This window comes from Natator depressus, chromosome 16 (assembly GCF_965152275.1).
Source record: "Natator depressus isolate rNatDep1 chromosome 16, rNatDep2.hap1, whole genome shotgun sequence".
Taxonomy (NCBI): domain Eukaryota; kingdom Metazoa; phylum Chordata; order Testudines; family Cheloniidae; genus Natator; species Natator depressus.
The window spans coordinates 10,751,392-10,768,704 of record NC_134249.1 but is presented as its reverse complement, the minus strand read 5'-3'; the positions used below and the strand labels follow the sequence as shown (position 1 = coordinate 10,768,704).

The window sequence follows — 17,313 nt, the reverse complement described above, 5'->3', positions numbered from 1 at the left end:
TGTGGGGGGGAAAAAAATCTGCCTCCTACCTGCCTTGCATTCGTCGCCTGCAGCACTTAGATGCAGAGTTCAAAAGTTGCATCCGAATCTGACTAAAAGGCACTTATCCATTCCCCCTAGTGTCTGAGCATCTCTCAGTCTTCTGTGTACTTCTCACAACACCGCTGTGGGGTAGGGCAGTGCTATGACCCCTCATGTACAGAAGGAGAGCTGCGGCACAGAGAGCCCAAGTGATTTGGCCAAAGTCACATGGGAAAGTCTGTAGCAGAGCTGGAAACTGATCCTGCGTCTGAGTCCCAGGTTAGTGCCCTAACCAGTGGGCCACCCTCCCCTCTTAAATAAATAAGACCAACTCCGCCCCTCCTATTTCTGAAGCTTTCCCGTCATTTCAAGCATGGGTGAGGCCTGATGTATCATCCCAGCAGGCCGCAGGTGCTTGGTGCCCTGAGTGTCTGTAGAGCAGTGGGGGAGAACTGCAGTGGCTGGAGACGACAGCATCGTCTAGCGCTGAGGTCTGGGAAGTCCCAAACAGCTGATTACCCAGTTGAGCCCTGGGCCACCCGTATTACTTGGGTACCCAGTACAGAGTGAGCACTTCCCACATTCTGCTTCAAACCCTCCCTCCACCCCTTGGCTAAATGCCTGGCCCTACGCACCCAGATCCTCTGAAGAGTGCCCAGAGCCATGGCATAGCTAGTATAGGAAAAATGGATGGGCAGGCAAAGACAGGAAGGTCGCCTCCCCGCCACACAGGGAGATTACGGTTTTGTGGGACCCTGGGCAAGTGAGAGTCCCATCCCACCCCTTCTGCCTGCAGTCTCCTTTCCCCACTTCTCCCCCTCTGTGCTCCTGCCAGGGAAATGGGATCGGGGTGCGGGGGCTTGTCCTGCTCCTACCGCCGCTCCTGCTGGGGAGCGGGCTCGGGGTGCGATTTGGATGCTATGTGGGTGGGCAGTGGCCCACCCATGGCTATGCCCCCTGGCCCAGAGGTGGCCATGGGGGAGCTCCCACACACATGACAGCTCAAGGTCACCCAGCGAGTCCGTACCCGAACCAGGAATAGGTCCCGTGACCCAGTCACCGACACCAGTAGTTGTCAACCATTTTTTGGTCCGTAGTCCACCAAAATGGTAAAGGAAAAAAAATCACTATGTGACCCATATATCCCACAATCCTTTGGGACCGCAAAGGATTATGGGATTTGGGTTATGGTTTCAGTCTTCAGCTATTTTGTGGGTTTCAGATCAAAAACGATGGGTCTGGGATGGCTGTCATCTTTCTGGGGTGAGGGGAGACTCCCTTCCCCCGCACACCATGCTCAGCACTGCTCTGAGGGGCTGCAAAGCCAGCTGCACACCCCTTTGCAATGCTACTCCCCCAGCCTCAGAGCTGGGTGCCGGGAACAGCAGCACTTGGGCTGAGTGGCGGAGAGAGGAGAGTGGAGCTGGGGCTGTGCGGGCCTAGAAGCAAGCTGCTGTCTCCTTTTCATGCCTCGGCTGCTGCTGAGTCTGAGTGACCTAAGCATTTTGCTGCCCTGAGCCAGTGAGTGGAATCTGCTAAGGGCATCTGAAGAGACCCATGTGTGGGCCACACACCCTCTTAGAGAACTGCTGCCCTAGACAGTGCTTCCATTTAAAACAAACAAACAGGGCCAGCGTCCTTCCCAGTCACCGATGGCTTAGCCCGTCTGATCCGTTGGCTTTCTCCCCGACTGCCACGGAGTTCCTCTCTGTGTTACTCCCTTCCCTGATTCGGGGGTGTGCGTGGAAATGTTCCAGCTCAGGCTGCCGGCCCAGGAGCGGACCGGAGGGGTTGGATATCAGTCTCTCTGAGCATCTCCCTTTTCGCATAGCCATCGCCCGCTCCAAGCTGTATTAAAAAGCAACTGAGACTTTTTCAGATTTGTTAAACTACTGAAAAAGCACGATTGTATCAAGATTTTCCTTTCTCCTGCCCGGTACTAGATAAGGGCTGTGCTGGCTCCTAGCCCAGAACAATGAGGGTGGTGGAGAGCGGGCTCGAGAAGCAACTGTCTTATGAATTTATGAAGGAGGAAAATATATTTGTTCAGCTTCCCACAAAGGAGACAGCATCTTGAACGAAGGGTCTCTCCCTCCCGCCCCCCCAGACAAACAAAGACATTGACCATGAAAATAAGGTAGATAGATATGTTTTAATGAGATGCATTCATTTTCTATTATAACGCCAAACAAAGTGTGTGTGTGGGGAGGGGGAGGGGGGGTAAATATAAAAAGTAGAGTTCCAAATGCAATAAAAGGTTTTTAAAAGAGATATTGGAGCCATGGAGCTGTTGTAACAGAACTGGAGGGCAATGAAAATATAATTTGCATTGAAGAATTTCTCCAAGCTGGATGGATTTGCTCTCTCTCTTTGTTATTTTATGTGAGTCAGGTAGACAGGCTGGGGTGCTGGGTGTAGGAGAAGAGAGAGGAATACAGACCACAATCATGCCTTGTTTATAATCTCAACCGATTGGCTGATCTAAGAAGTGACTGGAGACCATACCTACTTCTCAAGGCTATCATTCTCACATGCATTTCTACAATGCGCGGTCAGTTTTGCTTGTTTTTTTTTATTATTATTATTTTTTATTTGATGATTGCTTTGCAGCATTGTGCATTCAGCAACATCATTGCGTGCTTTGGAATCTGCCCATCCATGTGTGCAAGAAAGCAATTGAAAATGGCACTGACGAATTGTGAGAGACTGTTACCAGAACGTTGCTGAGATTTTGGTACTTTCTTGCTGAAGACAGGAGCCACATAAAGATGTCCAGTGGTTGGAGAAAGGAGACTGGGGGTTGGGGCTCCTGGATTCTGTTGTTTGTTCTGCCATTAGCTTATTGTGTGACGGTACCCATCTGTGCTTCATTTTCCCCTTCTAAAAAATGGGGATAATTTATTTCATTGAGTGCACCGAGTGTTATGCATATTAATTAGTGGATGTTTGTAAGACCTCTAGTTCTTGCTCTTTGCTTGGCAGGGTACTTGCGCAAATCAGTCCACATTCAGCCTTTCAGGACCAATACCAAACATGGTTGATATTTCAGAAAACAACCTCTAATTAATAACTAATAATTAGTCAGAAATAGAAATTTCTACCCTGTGGGAAATTCCAACATTTCAAGTGTTGTTTTTGTCCCAAATTGGAACTGTGACACTGGCAGACCAGGTGCCAGCTCATGCCAAGGCCTCTAGGCCTGGCCATGATCAAGTTTAGGCTTGAAATTAGATGAAGGTTTCTAGCCATCAGAGGAGAGAAGTTCTGGAACAGCCTTCCAAGGGGAGCAATGGGGTAAAAAAACCAAAACAACTGGCTTCAAGACTGAGCTTGATAAGTTTATGGATGGGGATGGTAGGATGAAACTGCCTACAATAGCATGTAGCTGATCGGCGGCTGCTAGCAGCAAATATCTACAGTAGCCGGCGGGAAGACACTAGATGGGGAGGGCTCTGAGTTACTACAGAAAATTCTTTGCCAGGTGTCTGGCTGGTGAATCTTGCCCACATGGTCAGGGTCTAACTGATTGGCAGATTTGGGGTTTGGAAGAAATTTTCCCCTGGGTCAGATGAGGGTTTTTCACCTTCCTCTGCAGGGGCCACTTGCAGGTTTAAACTAGTGTAAATGGTGGATTCTCTGTAAATTGTAGTCTTTAAATCACAATTTGAAGATTTCAGTAACTCAGCCAGAGGTTAGGAGTCTATTACAGGAGTGGGTGGGTGAGGTTCTGTGGCCTGCAATGTGCAGGAGGTCAGACTAGATGATCATGCCAGTCCCTTCTGGCCTTAAACTATGAACCTCACTGAACACTGACAAATGCATAGCTGGAAACCAGTCTGGCACCCCTGTGTGTTAGAATTGTTAAAACAGATATTTAGAATTATAAAAATGTGTATATTTGTTTAAGTATTTGCTCTGAAACTGTAAACCCACATAGTCAAGGGAGAAGCATTACCAAGTGTGAAATACTAGTTAACATCTCTTGTGGTAATCTCCTGCCCAACAAAGGAAGGCTCATAGACATCAGGCAAACCATTGTGGAACATCAGGGGACAAAAGACTTTGTTGATTGCTCCCTCCACATCCCTGGAGAGGAGATGCGCAGGTGGGCTTGTCCCAACAGTTTGAACTGTTGGGGAAGGGATTAAAAGCCCTGACAAGAACGCTACTTGGCCTCAGAGGAGCAAAAATTGCTAAGCATAAGCAAGGGATCCCCAGCTAAAGGGCACAGACCTTTGTTGCAAGTGTTGATATAGGGATCTAAGGTACAATTGACCTGGGGTAAATCATAGAATATGAGGGTTGGAAGGGACCTCAGGCAGTCATCTAGTCCCACCCCCTGCTCAAAGCAGGACTAATCCCCAATTTTTGCCCCCGATCCCTAAATGGCCCCCTCAAGGATTGAGCTCACAACCCTGGGTTTAGCAGGCCCATGCTCAAACCACTGAGCTATCCCTCTCCCCTGATGACTGGTCCTTTGGGATTGGGAGTAACCTGAATATTATTGCTATTTTTGCTGTAAGGGACCATCCATCACAAAGGCAGCTTACCTGCGTGCCAACATAGACTGGGGTGCCCAAGGAGACTGTCTGTTACTCCATGTTAAGGCTGTTACAGTGCTTGAGGAACTCACACTTGATACTTGGTTGGTGAAATCTAAGCCTAGAACTCATAACCGTTTGGGGTTTGTGCCCTGCTTCTTCACAGTCTGCCCCGAGGTTGGTACTCTCTCTTGTGAGCCACTCCTGACAGTTTGACAGGGACAAAAAGTCCAATTCTTGAAATATGTCATGTAATTGAAATTCTGAAATATTTTGTTTTGGAAATTTCTGAACGACCTTTGCAATTGTTGGGGCTGACCGCAAGTTACCTTGGCCTGTTGTTACAGAATGGTTCGGGGGGAGCTAGTAGTGAACTGGCTTTAACCGGCCGGGCTGGCTTGCAGCCACTCAACTAAATAAACAAGACAAGAAATAAGGAGGGCCTAAAAAGGTTAAGTGTGAAAATAGAAAACAGTCGTGTTTCTTGCCAGAGCCTGCTTGTGGATATACACCTCCCCCCCCTTAAAAAAAATAATAAACGGCTATGCAAATTGCTTTAGACAAACAGTCTCACCTGCGGACCCTGGGCTTGTGGGTGTCCAGAAATTCCTCATGCTACAGCAGCGCCTGCTACGAGCCCTCAAGGATAGGGCTGGAGGGTCCGGGACTGTCCGTAGCAGGAAGGGGCGTAAGCATTGATGCTTGCTTGCTTGCTTGCTTGGTTGGTTGCTGAATAGCACGTATTTAGTAACGCGTAAAGGCTGAAAAGCTTATTGTATTTTAGCAATAAAACCAACTATACTTATGCACCTGGTGTGGCTTCATTAAGTGTATCCGAGCCGCTTCTCCCCCCTCCCCAACCGCTCTTGGCTTGACAGCAATATGAAACATTTTAATAATGTCACAATATAATATACGTTAAACACAGTGTGTATATATAGAGAGAGATATTAAATATACTTGCACATATGTGATTGTAAACGTAATGCATGCAAGTGAATTACATTAATTATTAAATAGCATAAATAAATATAAATATGAGTCAGAAAGAAACAAGTAAGTGAAAACAAAATACTCCATTTTGATTTCAAATGTTTCCAAACTTTTTTTTTATCAAAAATGTAGTTGAATTCAGCATATTCCCAGGAAACATTTTGATTATGTCAAAGCACTTTCCGAAAACTGCTTAGTTGACATTTTTTGACCAGCTTTACTAATGATATTGTGCCATGCTATAGCACCTTCTCTCCAAGGCTTTTGGAGTGTTACAAGCAGCACTGCTAACTCCAAGCACTCAGAAATCACAGGTTTAGCCTGCAAATCAGGAGCTTTGTTTAAAAAAACCCCCAAAACATATTTTGGGTCTTTTCCTTTACCTTCTAGTTTCTGAGCCTAGGAACTTCACTTGGGTCATTTTAAAGCTATTTTCTGCAACCATGAAGCTAAAATCTTACTTTAAAAACAAAACAGATTCTCACTATGCCAGGACCTGCAGCCTTAAGAAAAACATCAAATATCACAAAATGCATGAGAAAACCACGAGAGTTGGCAGCTCTTGAGCTATTAAGATTCACAGCTCTGTTTTACACACTGAAAATTGAGGCACAGAGAAATCGTCTTGTCCAGCTGACATAGCAGATCAGTGGAAAAGTGAGGCATAGAACCCAGGAGTCCTGACTCCTATTTCCCAGTTTTGTTAGTTAAAATTACCTTTCAAGCAAGGCTGGAGGAAGTCAGTGGATGTCCTTAGTGTCTACCCAGTGGCTTCCATTCATTCATTTGTTGAAACTCAGGCTGCTCCCTTTCATGCCAGACCCAGAGTGGTTGGTGCCATGCAGCAGTTGTGCACTGTAAGAATGCAGGAGAGTGCCGGCCTGTCCATGGCCCAGGCTTGGCCTGGCTCTGACAGGCTGCCAAATAGCGTCTCCAGAGGCTGGATCTGCCCCCTGGGCCGCTGCTCTGTGTACTGTACAGGCCTTAGTTGTTAGAAACAAAGAGCTCTGCTGTTTGAACGCTGCCAACCCTAAGGTAACTGGGACTTCCTCCCCTTTTGTCTAGGGCACATCACGGATTCCCTCACTCCTGTTCAACAGGAATCATCCGTCCAAAATGTCTCTGATCTCCCTCTCCAGACATTACCCTTCCCCCCGACATACTTTCTGAATCCCTGCCCCCTCCTCCCCCACCCATGTGTCTGTGGCTCAACAGCTCAGGGGCAGTCCTGGGGCAGTTTCATATTGACTCAGGGGCATTGCATCCAGGGGACCCAATGCAATGACTTTACAGAGTGCCTGAGATGCACTTAACTCTGCTTGGGAGTTCAGGGGCGGGGGGGGGGGGGGATGTCATGGGACAGGGGAGTCGGAGCCCAGCCTATATGTTGATGAGCTTCTTTAAGGAGGATGAGCCCATCTCAGCTCACCTGGAAATAATTAACTGCCTACCTGGCTGGGTGGCAGCCAATTGGCTAATGAACACCTGCACCAGAACCCAGTTCGGGGAAGGTGCTCCCAGAGAGAGGAGGCTCCTAAGGAGACATGCTCCCAGGGAACAGCAGAGCAGGAGAGGTACCCGGGAAAGGCACTTTGGGAGACAGTGGCAGGAGCCCTAGCCTGCAGGGAGCCAGAGGGGACCCTGCATCAGCCACAGACTGGGAGGGAGTGGCAGAAGGAGCCAGAATCTTGAGGCAGAAAGCTCTGGAAGGCGTCGCTCTGTGAAAGGGGGGCGTGGAGGCAGATGAAGGTAGGAAGTGGCCCAGGGAAATGGCAGTAACAGACCATGGATGCTTAATACAGAGTCTGTGGGCTGGAACCCAGAGTAGAGGGAGGGCCTGGGTTTCCCTAATAACCCCAAGGGAGGGGATGTAAAAACCCCCTGATGCAAGGGGACAAGGACTATCGGGGATAAAGGTGGGGCTGACGTCTGGGGAGAAGGTCATTAGGCTCTCTCTTTATTGACTCTTACCCTGGCAAGGTCAGGACTATAAGTGACCTGGCCAGAGAGCTGAGTCATGGAAAGGGGGCAAACCACCCCAGGCTCTTGAGTAGCTGTCGATGGGGTGCCAGCTGAAGATACTGCTGGGCCATGCTCAGCCATGGGGGGTGGGAGGGCACGTACCAGCCAGTGAAAGAGTCCCCCCACTGGGTACCCTCAATGGATGACTGAGGACAGTCCCCCACAGTGCACTGCGTGAGACATCCCTGTGTCCCCAAAAGACCATAAGGCATCGCGGCACTGTTGAGGGTTCAATAGCAGAATCCAGGCAAAGAGAGTGCAAAGGCGCCTGGAATATTGCTCCTTCCAAATCCTGCCTCGCGGCCACTGTCCTGCCAGCCAGCCAATGGCGGCTGCACGTCCAAGGGATTTTGAAGGTGTTTGAACCTTGTTCTGGGCCTTTGACCATGTCTCTGGATCCGTGTATTGGAGAGGCAGGGGTGTGTGCGCATGCATCATCTCAGTGTGAGCCTGGGGGTGTGTTTGAAAGCACCCTTCTCTTTGCTTTACCCTCAGGATCTGCAGAAGGGCTGGATTTAGCGGAAAGAATTCCCATTAGTCTGGAAGGATTATTTATGTTTTCATTAATAAGTGACAGGTGTGCGATGTCCCTGCCATCAAGTTAATGGACTCAGCCGTATGCGGAGGTGACTGCGGCATAGCCAGGAATGGTGCAAACCATATTTTCCTTTGGCTCCGGTAACGTGGGGAGTGGGCTCCCCCCGCACCCCTCCCGGAGTGCAACTATCATGCTCTGCTGGCTGCAAGGTTGTAAATTAATCCTGTGCATGGGTTGTAATTTGTTAAACACGTTGAGTCAAATGAAATCCTGGTGGACCTCTACTGGCTGCTCTGGAGTTTCCACTGGGGATGAATTTGGCCCCTTTCTTGTCTCAGTCACATGGCATTTTTGCCCAAGGCCCAGCTGTTTCATTCTGTCAGGGGTGTTTTTTTTCAGCATTTTTCTTTTGTTTTTTTTGTTTTTCCCGTCACCAAATAACCTTTCTTCTCGCTGAGCCTTCTGCCAGCGGAGGGAAACGTAGAATGCATTCTCTGGAGAAAAGGGTACGGCGGTGGACTGTTCCCCGTGAGGCCCGTGTGGGAGTGGGGTAACCCGAAGGAGGGTAAATCATTTGCAATATAGCCTTGAGGGAGAATGAAGAGGAGATGGGTATGTAGAAGGAACTGCTAACCTCCTTTAGGAAGATCAGCCCTAAAGACTGGAAGCAGCCAACAAAGGAGATGAGATGATGGTGTAGAAAGGCTGGACTCAACAGTAGGGCCTTGACTTGACCTGTCTGGGAGTTGGGTTTACAGCATAGAGGTTCTTTAGTGAGGTGGACTAGATTGTCATAAATGTCTGTAATTCCCATTGATGCCTGTGGTTGTCTCTAAATTGCCAGGAGTTACAGATGGATACAAGCTCAACATCTTGGCTAGGCCTGTGAACCATCAGGGGTAGCGAGCATGGGGGGGTACATGCTACATAATGTCTCTAGGACGGTCCCATTCACCTTGGAAACCAGAAATGGAACGGAGCTGATAGAAGAATTCAGGAGGAGGGTGTGGGGGGCTTGAACTGGCAGACTTAGTGAACAGTGGTTTTAATTCTAAAACTAATGTGGCCAACACTGAGAATTGTCAGGAGAGGCCTGTGACTATAGTGAGTGATGCGTCACTGGGCTGGTCTTGTCGAGATGGGCAGGACAAGAATAACGGAGGTCACGCAGGTCAGAATTGAAATGCCCAGACAGAGCTGCATGGGATCCAAGGACTGAACACGGAGGTGCTGCAGCAGGCCTATATTCTTAAGTCCAGAGGAGATGATGCTTGCACGGCCCCTGTTATAACTCTAACTCCTTTTTATGTCTGCACCGATGTTGCTTCATTGACAGCCCTGTTCCTAGCTTGTGTGTGCGATGTGCATGGCGTCTGACTGAATAGTTGTCCTCTGGTCAGCATGGCGTGTACCCCTGGGGCCTGGTACATGAGAGTTACAGAGCTCGCTGGAGTCTTTAGCTCAAGCTGTGGAGACTCATGCTTTTCGCTCTGGGGGTCCCCAGTTCAGTCCCAGGTGTGATAGCCAGGATAGTGGCCATCACACATACAAGCCTGTGTGAAGTTTGTGAGGGGGGTTGTGGGTGAGCCCAAACTCCTGTGTGGGTGTCCCCGGAAAAGGGCGGGGGCATGTATCCTGGCACTGGTCCACTCTGCCGTGCCACTTGGCCTCGCTAGCCTCATCTGCCCTCCCTTCATCTCTGCCGGCAGCGAGCGAAGGAGCCTGGTTGATTTATTCAGATTAAGTGCAACAATCCCTCACTTCTCAATTAGAGGGTGGTTTTTGTTGTTGTTTTTTGGTCTGCCACACTACTTAGATCAAACTCCATCTGTTGAGCCCACACAAGCAATTGCTTTGCCTTGCAGTGCCTCGGGGTGTGTGTGTCGGGGGGAGAGCCTGGCTGCCTGCTTGCTACTTGAAATGTGCAAGATACCAGAGTGGAGAGGATCTTTGAGCACTGGGATTCTTCCCCCTCCAACCTCTCAGACCCAGACAAATGAGTGAATGGGGCGGGGGCGGGGGGAGGGTCACTTTGCAAATAGCCGACAGCTGGGATTTTCCTTCTGTGAGGATAACACCTCCCTGCGCTCGGCAGCCGCTCCAATGACAGACGTTCAAACAGATGCTTCTGGACTGATGCGCCTGTACAGTGCCTAGATAGGGCACAATCACGGCCTCACTGATCATGCCTGTCAGCTGAACAAAGGACATGGAAGGGCCATGACCTCTACAATACTTAGCTAGTTGAAGATTCCCTCTCATGTCTAATCTAAACCCCCTCTAATCTCTTGCCCGGCCTCCTTCCAGGAAATAAGCTTTCTTCACGTAGTTCCTAAGATCGCTGTACTACTCGCACATGTTACATATTACACAGCCCCAAGGTTCGAAGAAATTGCCCTCTGTTCACAGGGAAGCCTTGCTGCAACAGTCTCTGTCCCCAGGCAGCTGCAAGAGGAGGTGAGAACTCAGAGCAAGGAACTGAGTCACTTGGGAAAGCAGGATAATATCCTGCCCCTTCACTTTGCTGTGGCCTGTGTATTCCCACCGGGTATTACCCACCTGCAGTGCCTCTCCCTGGCCCATGCCCCTGGAAATGGGCACAGTCCCTTCCCCCGTACTCTCACAAACACCTCAGCAGAGCAGTGCCTCTTAGGGGTCCCTTGAAAGGGGAGCCCGAAGCCATCTCCACTCTGACCTATTGCATCATTGCTCCTTGATGCCGTCTCCTTTTAAATTGTATTTGATGCAGCACCGTGGTGCAATACCTGTTGTGCATCCAGGTGTGAGAGCTTTCCTCCCAGGCTAGTGGGATGCTGCCTTTGAGTGAGTGTGTGTGTGGGTAACCCTTCACAGCTCGTCTGCTGCTGCTTGCAAGAGAGTCCTGCAGCTTCCAGACAGGAGTTGGAAAAGGCCTCCTACGTTCAACCAAACCCTCTTCAGGGCCCTGGAGAGGGATGTGAGGCTGTCCAGTTATGGTGCAGCTAGCCCATGTCCATACAGATTTCTGCTCAGATGGACAGCACTGAGCATGCAGCTGGTGGGGGCAACCCCTGGAACACAGGGGAGATGCTTCGAGGGTTTGCTGATGTCGGGCATCTTCAACTGTGGTACCTCAGCGGCTGGAGCCAATGGGGGGGTCTTGCAAAGGAGAGAGCCTTTCAGCACAGCTTAAACAGACTTGTGCTGGAAACCTTGGTGGAAGGCCCACATAGATGGAGCGCTGCCTTTGGGGGAGGGAGGGCATGAAAGCAGGTTTCCCTGTGATAGGATAACATCGGTGGGGAGGGAGGGTCACCGTGTCTGCGTTGTCTGTTACTACAGGCCTGGCTCGGGGCTCCTCATCAGGGTTCTTGGGAGTCAAAGCAAGGGAAGGGCTTGTGTGCTGGTGTGGCCGCTTGCTTGTATTAACAGCCCAGCACTGGCCTGTAACAGACACATCCTTTCTATCCAGACTGATGTCTCGGAGCTCTAATGCTGGGGCTGCTTGCTGATGGGCAATCCCACCTCCCTTGGAGACAGCAGCTCCTGCCTGGGTCTCATCCCATCCCGGAGCCGTGGCTGTCTGCACTGATAAGCCTGCTCCGGAATGGGAACTCTTTAGAAGTTGGTATTTGGAAGATTCAGGTGCATTATCTCTGGCTCTGGTGAAACCCCTTCAAAGGAACAGGGAATCATCAACATGTCCAGCAGCTAACGGTATTAGGAACAGCGCTGTCACCCCACTGAGTGTAAAATTATACTGCCAGCAAAGGAAGGGCAGAGCAGCCCCTGATTACATCCGAGCCCAGGAGAGAGGGACCTGTCGCGACACTGGACTGGAATGAAAGTGCCCAGACGCTATATCTCCTTCCCAATCACTCCCAGACCCTCCCTTTTTCCTGTCCTCTTTCCCTCTTCCTCCACTCCCTCCTGCCCACATTCTCCACTCACAAGCTCTTGCTTCCTGGGGAATTGTCCTCTGCTCCTTGAACACATTGTGGTTGCCTGTGCAGACACGCATGGCTCAACGGATCTGTCATGGGATCTGTCACGGGACCTCCTGTTCCCTGTTAAAATGGACTCTGCCTCATGCTGGCAAGCGAATTGGAGTCCACGGCCCATGGCTGTTACAGAGCCCAAGCTCCCCAGGTGCCAGAGTATTTCCAATTAAAATACATATCTGATGTATCTCCGCGCCGGGAAAGAGCAGCGGGTTAATGCATTAGCCTTTTAATCCTGGATGGGCAGTATAAACTCGAAAGCACTAGCTCGAATGAGTTTTGCCAGTCCACTTCCCCAGCTGACATTTGTCCACAGTGGCAAACCACTGCATCCTTCAGCAGAACGCAGCACGACTGGGAGCCTCTGCTTAGGAGAGGAGCATGGACACAATGCTGGCCGTGGATGCAGAAAGGCGGGGATCGGCAGAGCTGGGGGGGGGTCGTGAAAGAGGGATTCGGGGTGCTGCGGGTCAGGATATGACGTTTGATTGGCAGAGCTGTTCTAGGAGAAGGGCCTCTGCCTGGCATTAGCCCAGCCGTTTGCCACGCAGGAGAGGCAGTGAGCGTCCAAATCCAGACCATGAGAAGGGGCACTACGATAGAGACTGTATTGCGCGTCTTAGCGAATGGAAGAACGCAACGCTAGGAATGACCGAAACAAAGCCTAAAAAGTGAGCCAATCGGGGCTTGGGTGAGGTGAGCCAACCCTGTGGATGTGTGCATGGCCCAGTGAGTTGCCCAGCAGATGGCAAGGGTGGTGGTGAAGCCTTTAATGCAAAGGAGCCCCCCAAGTGTCTACAAGAGGGCAAGGAAAATGTCCTGCATGGGAGTGGTCTATGGGCAGTTTATTCCTAGGGCTGGTGACCTGTGCCAACTCCAAAGCAGGCCAGAACCCCGGGGTTTGGATGGCTTGTGGAACTGATAACAAGACGATGATGTGAAATTCAAAATGGATGCAGGAGCAGAGGCCAGTATTATATTTGTGGAAATATCAGGGAACAAACAACTTGCCCAAACCTGGGTGACTGTAGCCTTTGAAGAGGCCTGCATAAGGCTGGCTTGGTACTGGAATTCAGCATGCTTGTGTGCTTGTGGTTGCATTATTTCCCGTACTTGCCCGCTTCTCTGCAGGCCTGGCTTGCTGGTGCATTAGATGGAGCAATTCTAATTTCTTTTCATTGCAGCTTCTTAGGTGTGGGTTTAAAGGCAAAGGTCCTTTAAATACGGAGAAATGTTCCCTCGGCGTGTGCCATGGCAGGGCCCCATTTTCCACGGTCAGCTGCTGTTGCTCCCCGATGGAATTTGGAAGGAGGGGAGTTTCTGCTGGGGTTAGGTGCTGGTAGCTGCAGCTGTTAGGCTTGGGAAGCCATTGTTACTCCTGGTGAGCCAGTAGAAAATGTACAGAACTTGGCTTTGGGTTTGGATTTGCTGCACAAGCATGCCTAGCTGGGATCTGAATGTGCTGGTACCTCGTGAGCCTCAGTTCAAATGAACCTAGAACCTCAATGTGAAACTTGGGCAAAATCCCTGTGTTCCACCTGGCTTGAAGCTGTGAACCTCTCATCGTTTTGCAACCCCATAAATCAGCCCCGGCTTTATGTGTAACTAGGCCCTGGTTCTTTTGGAAAAGCTTGCACATCTTCGGTTCAGCTGGAAATTCCCTAGGCTGAGCTCGGGAAAGTGCAGTCTCACTCAGGGTTTCCTATGGCTGTACTATCAATGGCCAGTGTTCGAAGAGTTCATGGTATAGGAGAGTGTAAGGACACCTACAAACATAAGGCAGGATTGTGCTCAGCACTAGGTGAGGGCAAGTGGGGAGGGTAGCACAAAGACACTTTCCCTGCCCTGTGCTCCTCTGGTCATGGGATAGGTACAATCTGGTCCTTGTGCTCAGGGGAATGCCAGGACTCCACAAGGTTGGTACTAAACTTAAGAACGGCCACACTGGGTCAGACCAAAGGTCCCTTTATCCCAGTATCCTGTCTTCTGACCGTGGTCAATGCCAGGTGCTTAAGAGGGAATGAACAGAACATGTAAGCATCAAGAGATCCATCCCCTGTTGCTGATCCCCTGGCAGAGGTTAGGGACACCATCCCTGCCCATCCTGGCTAATAGCCATTGATGGACCTATCCTCCAGGAACTTAACGGCACTCCCAAAATAGGTGGGTAGAAGGTGGGGCCATGATGACATCCCTCCTGCAGAATTGGTTGGGCCCCGACAGGGGCACGAGCTATTCCTTTGCAGCAGGCACACCCTCTGGAGTCAGGCACATTGGAAGTGTCTTGCAGCCCTGCTGGGGAATGTGGCTGCAGGACGCTCCCAATGCAGGTGTGTGCCTGAGAAGTGCAATGAATGGCCTGAAATGACTGAAAGGGTTTCAGTCTCATGCCCCTTGTCTGCATTGGGAAGCCCTGCTCGCCTGTCTGGCGTGAGGTGACTTGACAGACCTGAGCCTTTGTTTCCAAATGACCAGTGCTACCCACTGCCTCGGGCCTGCACGGCTCTGGGTGGGCGGGTGCCGCAGTGGCCAGCAAGGTTTAGGAAGCGCCTCAGCGCTCGATGTCCACACGTCTTTTAACCTTCACCCCCTTGCCCACATTGTAGCCGCTGAGGCGACGCAGGAGACGGTGGAGTCCCTGATGCAGAAGTTCAAGGAGAGTTTCCGCACCAACACGCCCATTGAGATCGGCCAGCTCCAGCCGGCCCTGCGCAGCACGTCGATGGGGAGGCGGAAACGCAGGAGCAGACCCCGAGGTAGGAAACCCCCCTTTGGGGTGATGTCACACTTCCTTCTCCTGTACCATTGAACCGGTCATGAGTACGGAGGCCGTTGCTTCCCAGAGGCCAAAGCACGAGCCTGTGGCAAGCTGGGACTTGCTGCACAGGGCTCTGCTGGGGCTCTCTGCTCACTTGACCACGTAAACTTAGAGGTGTCACAAAGTCCCTCCATAGCTTGATGGAGGAGATGCAGTGCCTTAAGAGGATGTGCCTCCGATTGTAACAGGCAGTTGGGTGGTGGTGCTTGTGAATGGGGTTGGCCCATGTCCCAAATCTGTTTCATTCTGGGCCTGATCCTGATTGATGCTGAATGTCCCTTCCAACTCAATGAGCACTTTCAACTCTTGAAGTTGGCAGAAGCTGAGGGCACCTAGCCCCTCTCAGGATTAGGCCTATAATGTTAGTCCTTAAAGTTATGATCCCCATGGACCTAGCTGGGTGGAGGAACGGGAGTTGTAGGTAAATGAAATTCAGATTTTGTGCAAATCTTTTTGCTGTTTGGGGGCAAAATGGATTTCTGATCACCCAAAATTCACATCCTCGGATTTCCTCTGTGTTGCACAATTGCCAATCTTTGACCTAGAGAAATAAAGGGGGAAAAATAGGGACATGCCACATAGCTCCACTGGACTAGATTAGCTGGGGAGATGGCTTCAGACAGACTGGGGGAAAGTTTTTGATTGTTTTATTTTAGAATAATGGTGTGAGAATTATCATGTACAATGTAGCATGTTTATATGGATTTCAAAGAATAATACAACATGGCCTGATAGTATGGTTTGGTTTGTGGCACTGTTTTTGTCATGCCCCCCACACCCCTGCACAAAATGTTCTAGATTTTGACTGGTTGTGATCCTGCTCTTAGAACTTGTCAGTAGGGGGTAGGGTTATACTCAGCAGCAGGGGGCGATGTTGCTCTTCATTGTGGGTATTGTGTAGCACTGATGTAGGTTCCTGGTTACTCTGCAGTGTGGGCCTTGTACATTACCACACATACAGTTGGTGCCCAGCTGCTAATAACCCAGTGGCAGAACATTAATGCCCAGAGAAGTCACATGGCCCTTTGTGCATTAACATCTGGCTGTTTACTAACTTGGAATGAAATGTCAAAATCTCAAATTTTTGCAAACCAAAAATCCGAATAAAACTTTGGCTCTGGTCCATTGAAATGTTTTGTTTCAATAAGTTTGAAACACTTTGTTTCAACTTCAACCATTTAAATGTTTTTGTTTTTAAATATATATAATTTGCTACAATTTCCAAACCAAACATCATTTTGAACCAGAAAACTGTCAGTTTTCATTTAGAAAATATAAAAACAAACATTAGGACAGTTTTGAAACTTCAGGTTTTTTCATGTAAGAAATCCTTCAAAATGGACCCTGGCCTGCAGAAAAATTTTGGTTTAGATGGATCAGCATTTTCCCACCAAAAAACCCCCCAACAAGTTGTCCGAAGTTCTCAGCCCGCTCTGTTCTTAACCTCATGTCTCCAGATCCCAGAACCCCGCTCCAATTCCCATGGTGCTTCAAAGGATTCCTGGCTCCTACCGGTACTGCAGTTACCCCGTGTGATTGCAGCTTGCGCAGACGTCCCTGAGCTAGCTGTAATCTAGCTACTTTGGGTACTGGAGCAATACGCTCTTCAGAGCAGGCTGCCCCCCAAGTAATTACCCAGAGTTCCAGGTTGGCTTGTACAGGCCATGCTGAAACACGTGCTCTGCACCGGTCCCGGCGGGCCAGACCTGCTGTGACTCTGAAACTGTCAGGGATGTTGTTTGCTGTCTGGCTTCCCCTTCAGGCTCTGCAGGGTGCAATGGGCAGCATGGTCTCATTTGCAGCTGGCGTTCTGGCACCATGCAGAGAACACATGGCGTCCTTGCGCTTCATTAACCCACTTGCCTCGCCATGGGGGCCTTCAGCCTTTCTGGAGAAGGTGACTCCGCAGCGAAGAGATCCTGGGCCTGTCATTCCTACTGGCCATTAAGACCTCAGTGCTCCGAACTTCCTCCTCTAGCCCTCCCTCCCACACCTTTCTAGTGTCTCTGCTTCCTGCCCAGCCATACATCAACCCTGCACAGTACAGCACTCCCGCCACACCGTGCCCGCCGCTCTGTAATTCCCCTACAGAGGAGAAGAGACCGGCTGGGCGGTAATGAATGTAAAGGGGGTTCTTTACTTAGCCTGCTGGACATGGAAAAATCTCTGTGGCTCTCCAGCTCCCATACTGCCTAACTCAGCTTGTGCTGCTTAGTGTAACACTCTCAAAGTATTTATGTCCCCCTCCAGTGGCTAGTTTGCACAGAGGATAATAGCCTGCCCGTGCTGCCAGCTAAAGGAGTTCCTCTTTTAACTCACATAGTTGAAATGTGTGGCTTGGTTCTGAGGTTCCAGGGTTCGAACCATGCTGGTGGATGGCAGGGAGAGGGGGGGTCATTT

General features: G+C 50.1%; 1 protein-coding gene across 2 annotated transcripts in view; it reads left to right on the top strand.

The window, feature by feature from the left end:
• ASTN2 (astrotactin 2) overlaps positions 1 to 17,313 on the top strand; it is a 589,627-nt gene that overhangs the window by 158,909 nt on the left and 413,405 nt on the right. For both annotated transcript variants that reach the window (XM_074973795.1, XM_074973796.1), the window contains exon 4: positions 14,702 to 14,851. In XM_074973795.1, the coding sequence (XP_074829896.1) occupies positions 14,702 to 14,851 (150 nt within the window). The remainder of the gene's footprint in view (positions 1 to 14,701; positions 14,852 to 17,313) is intronic.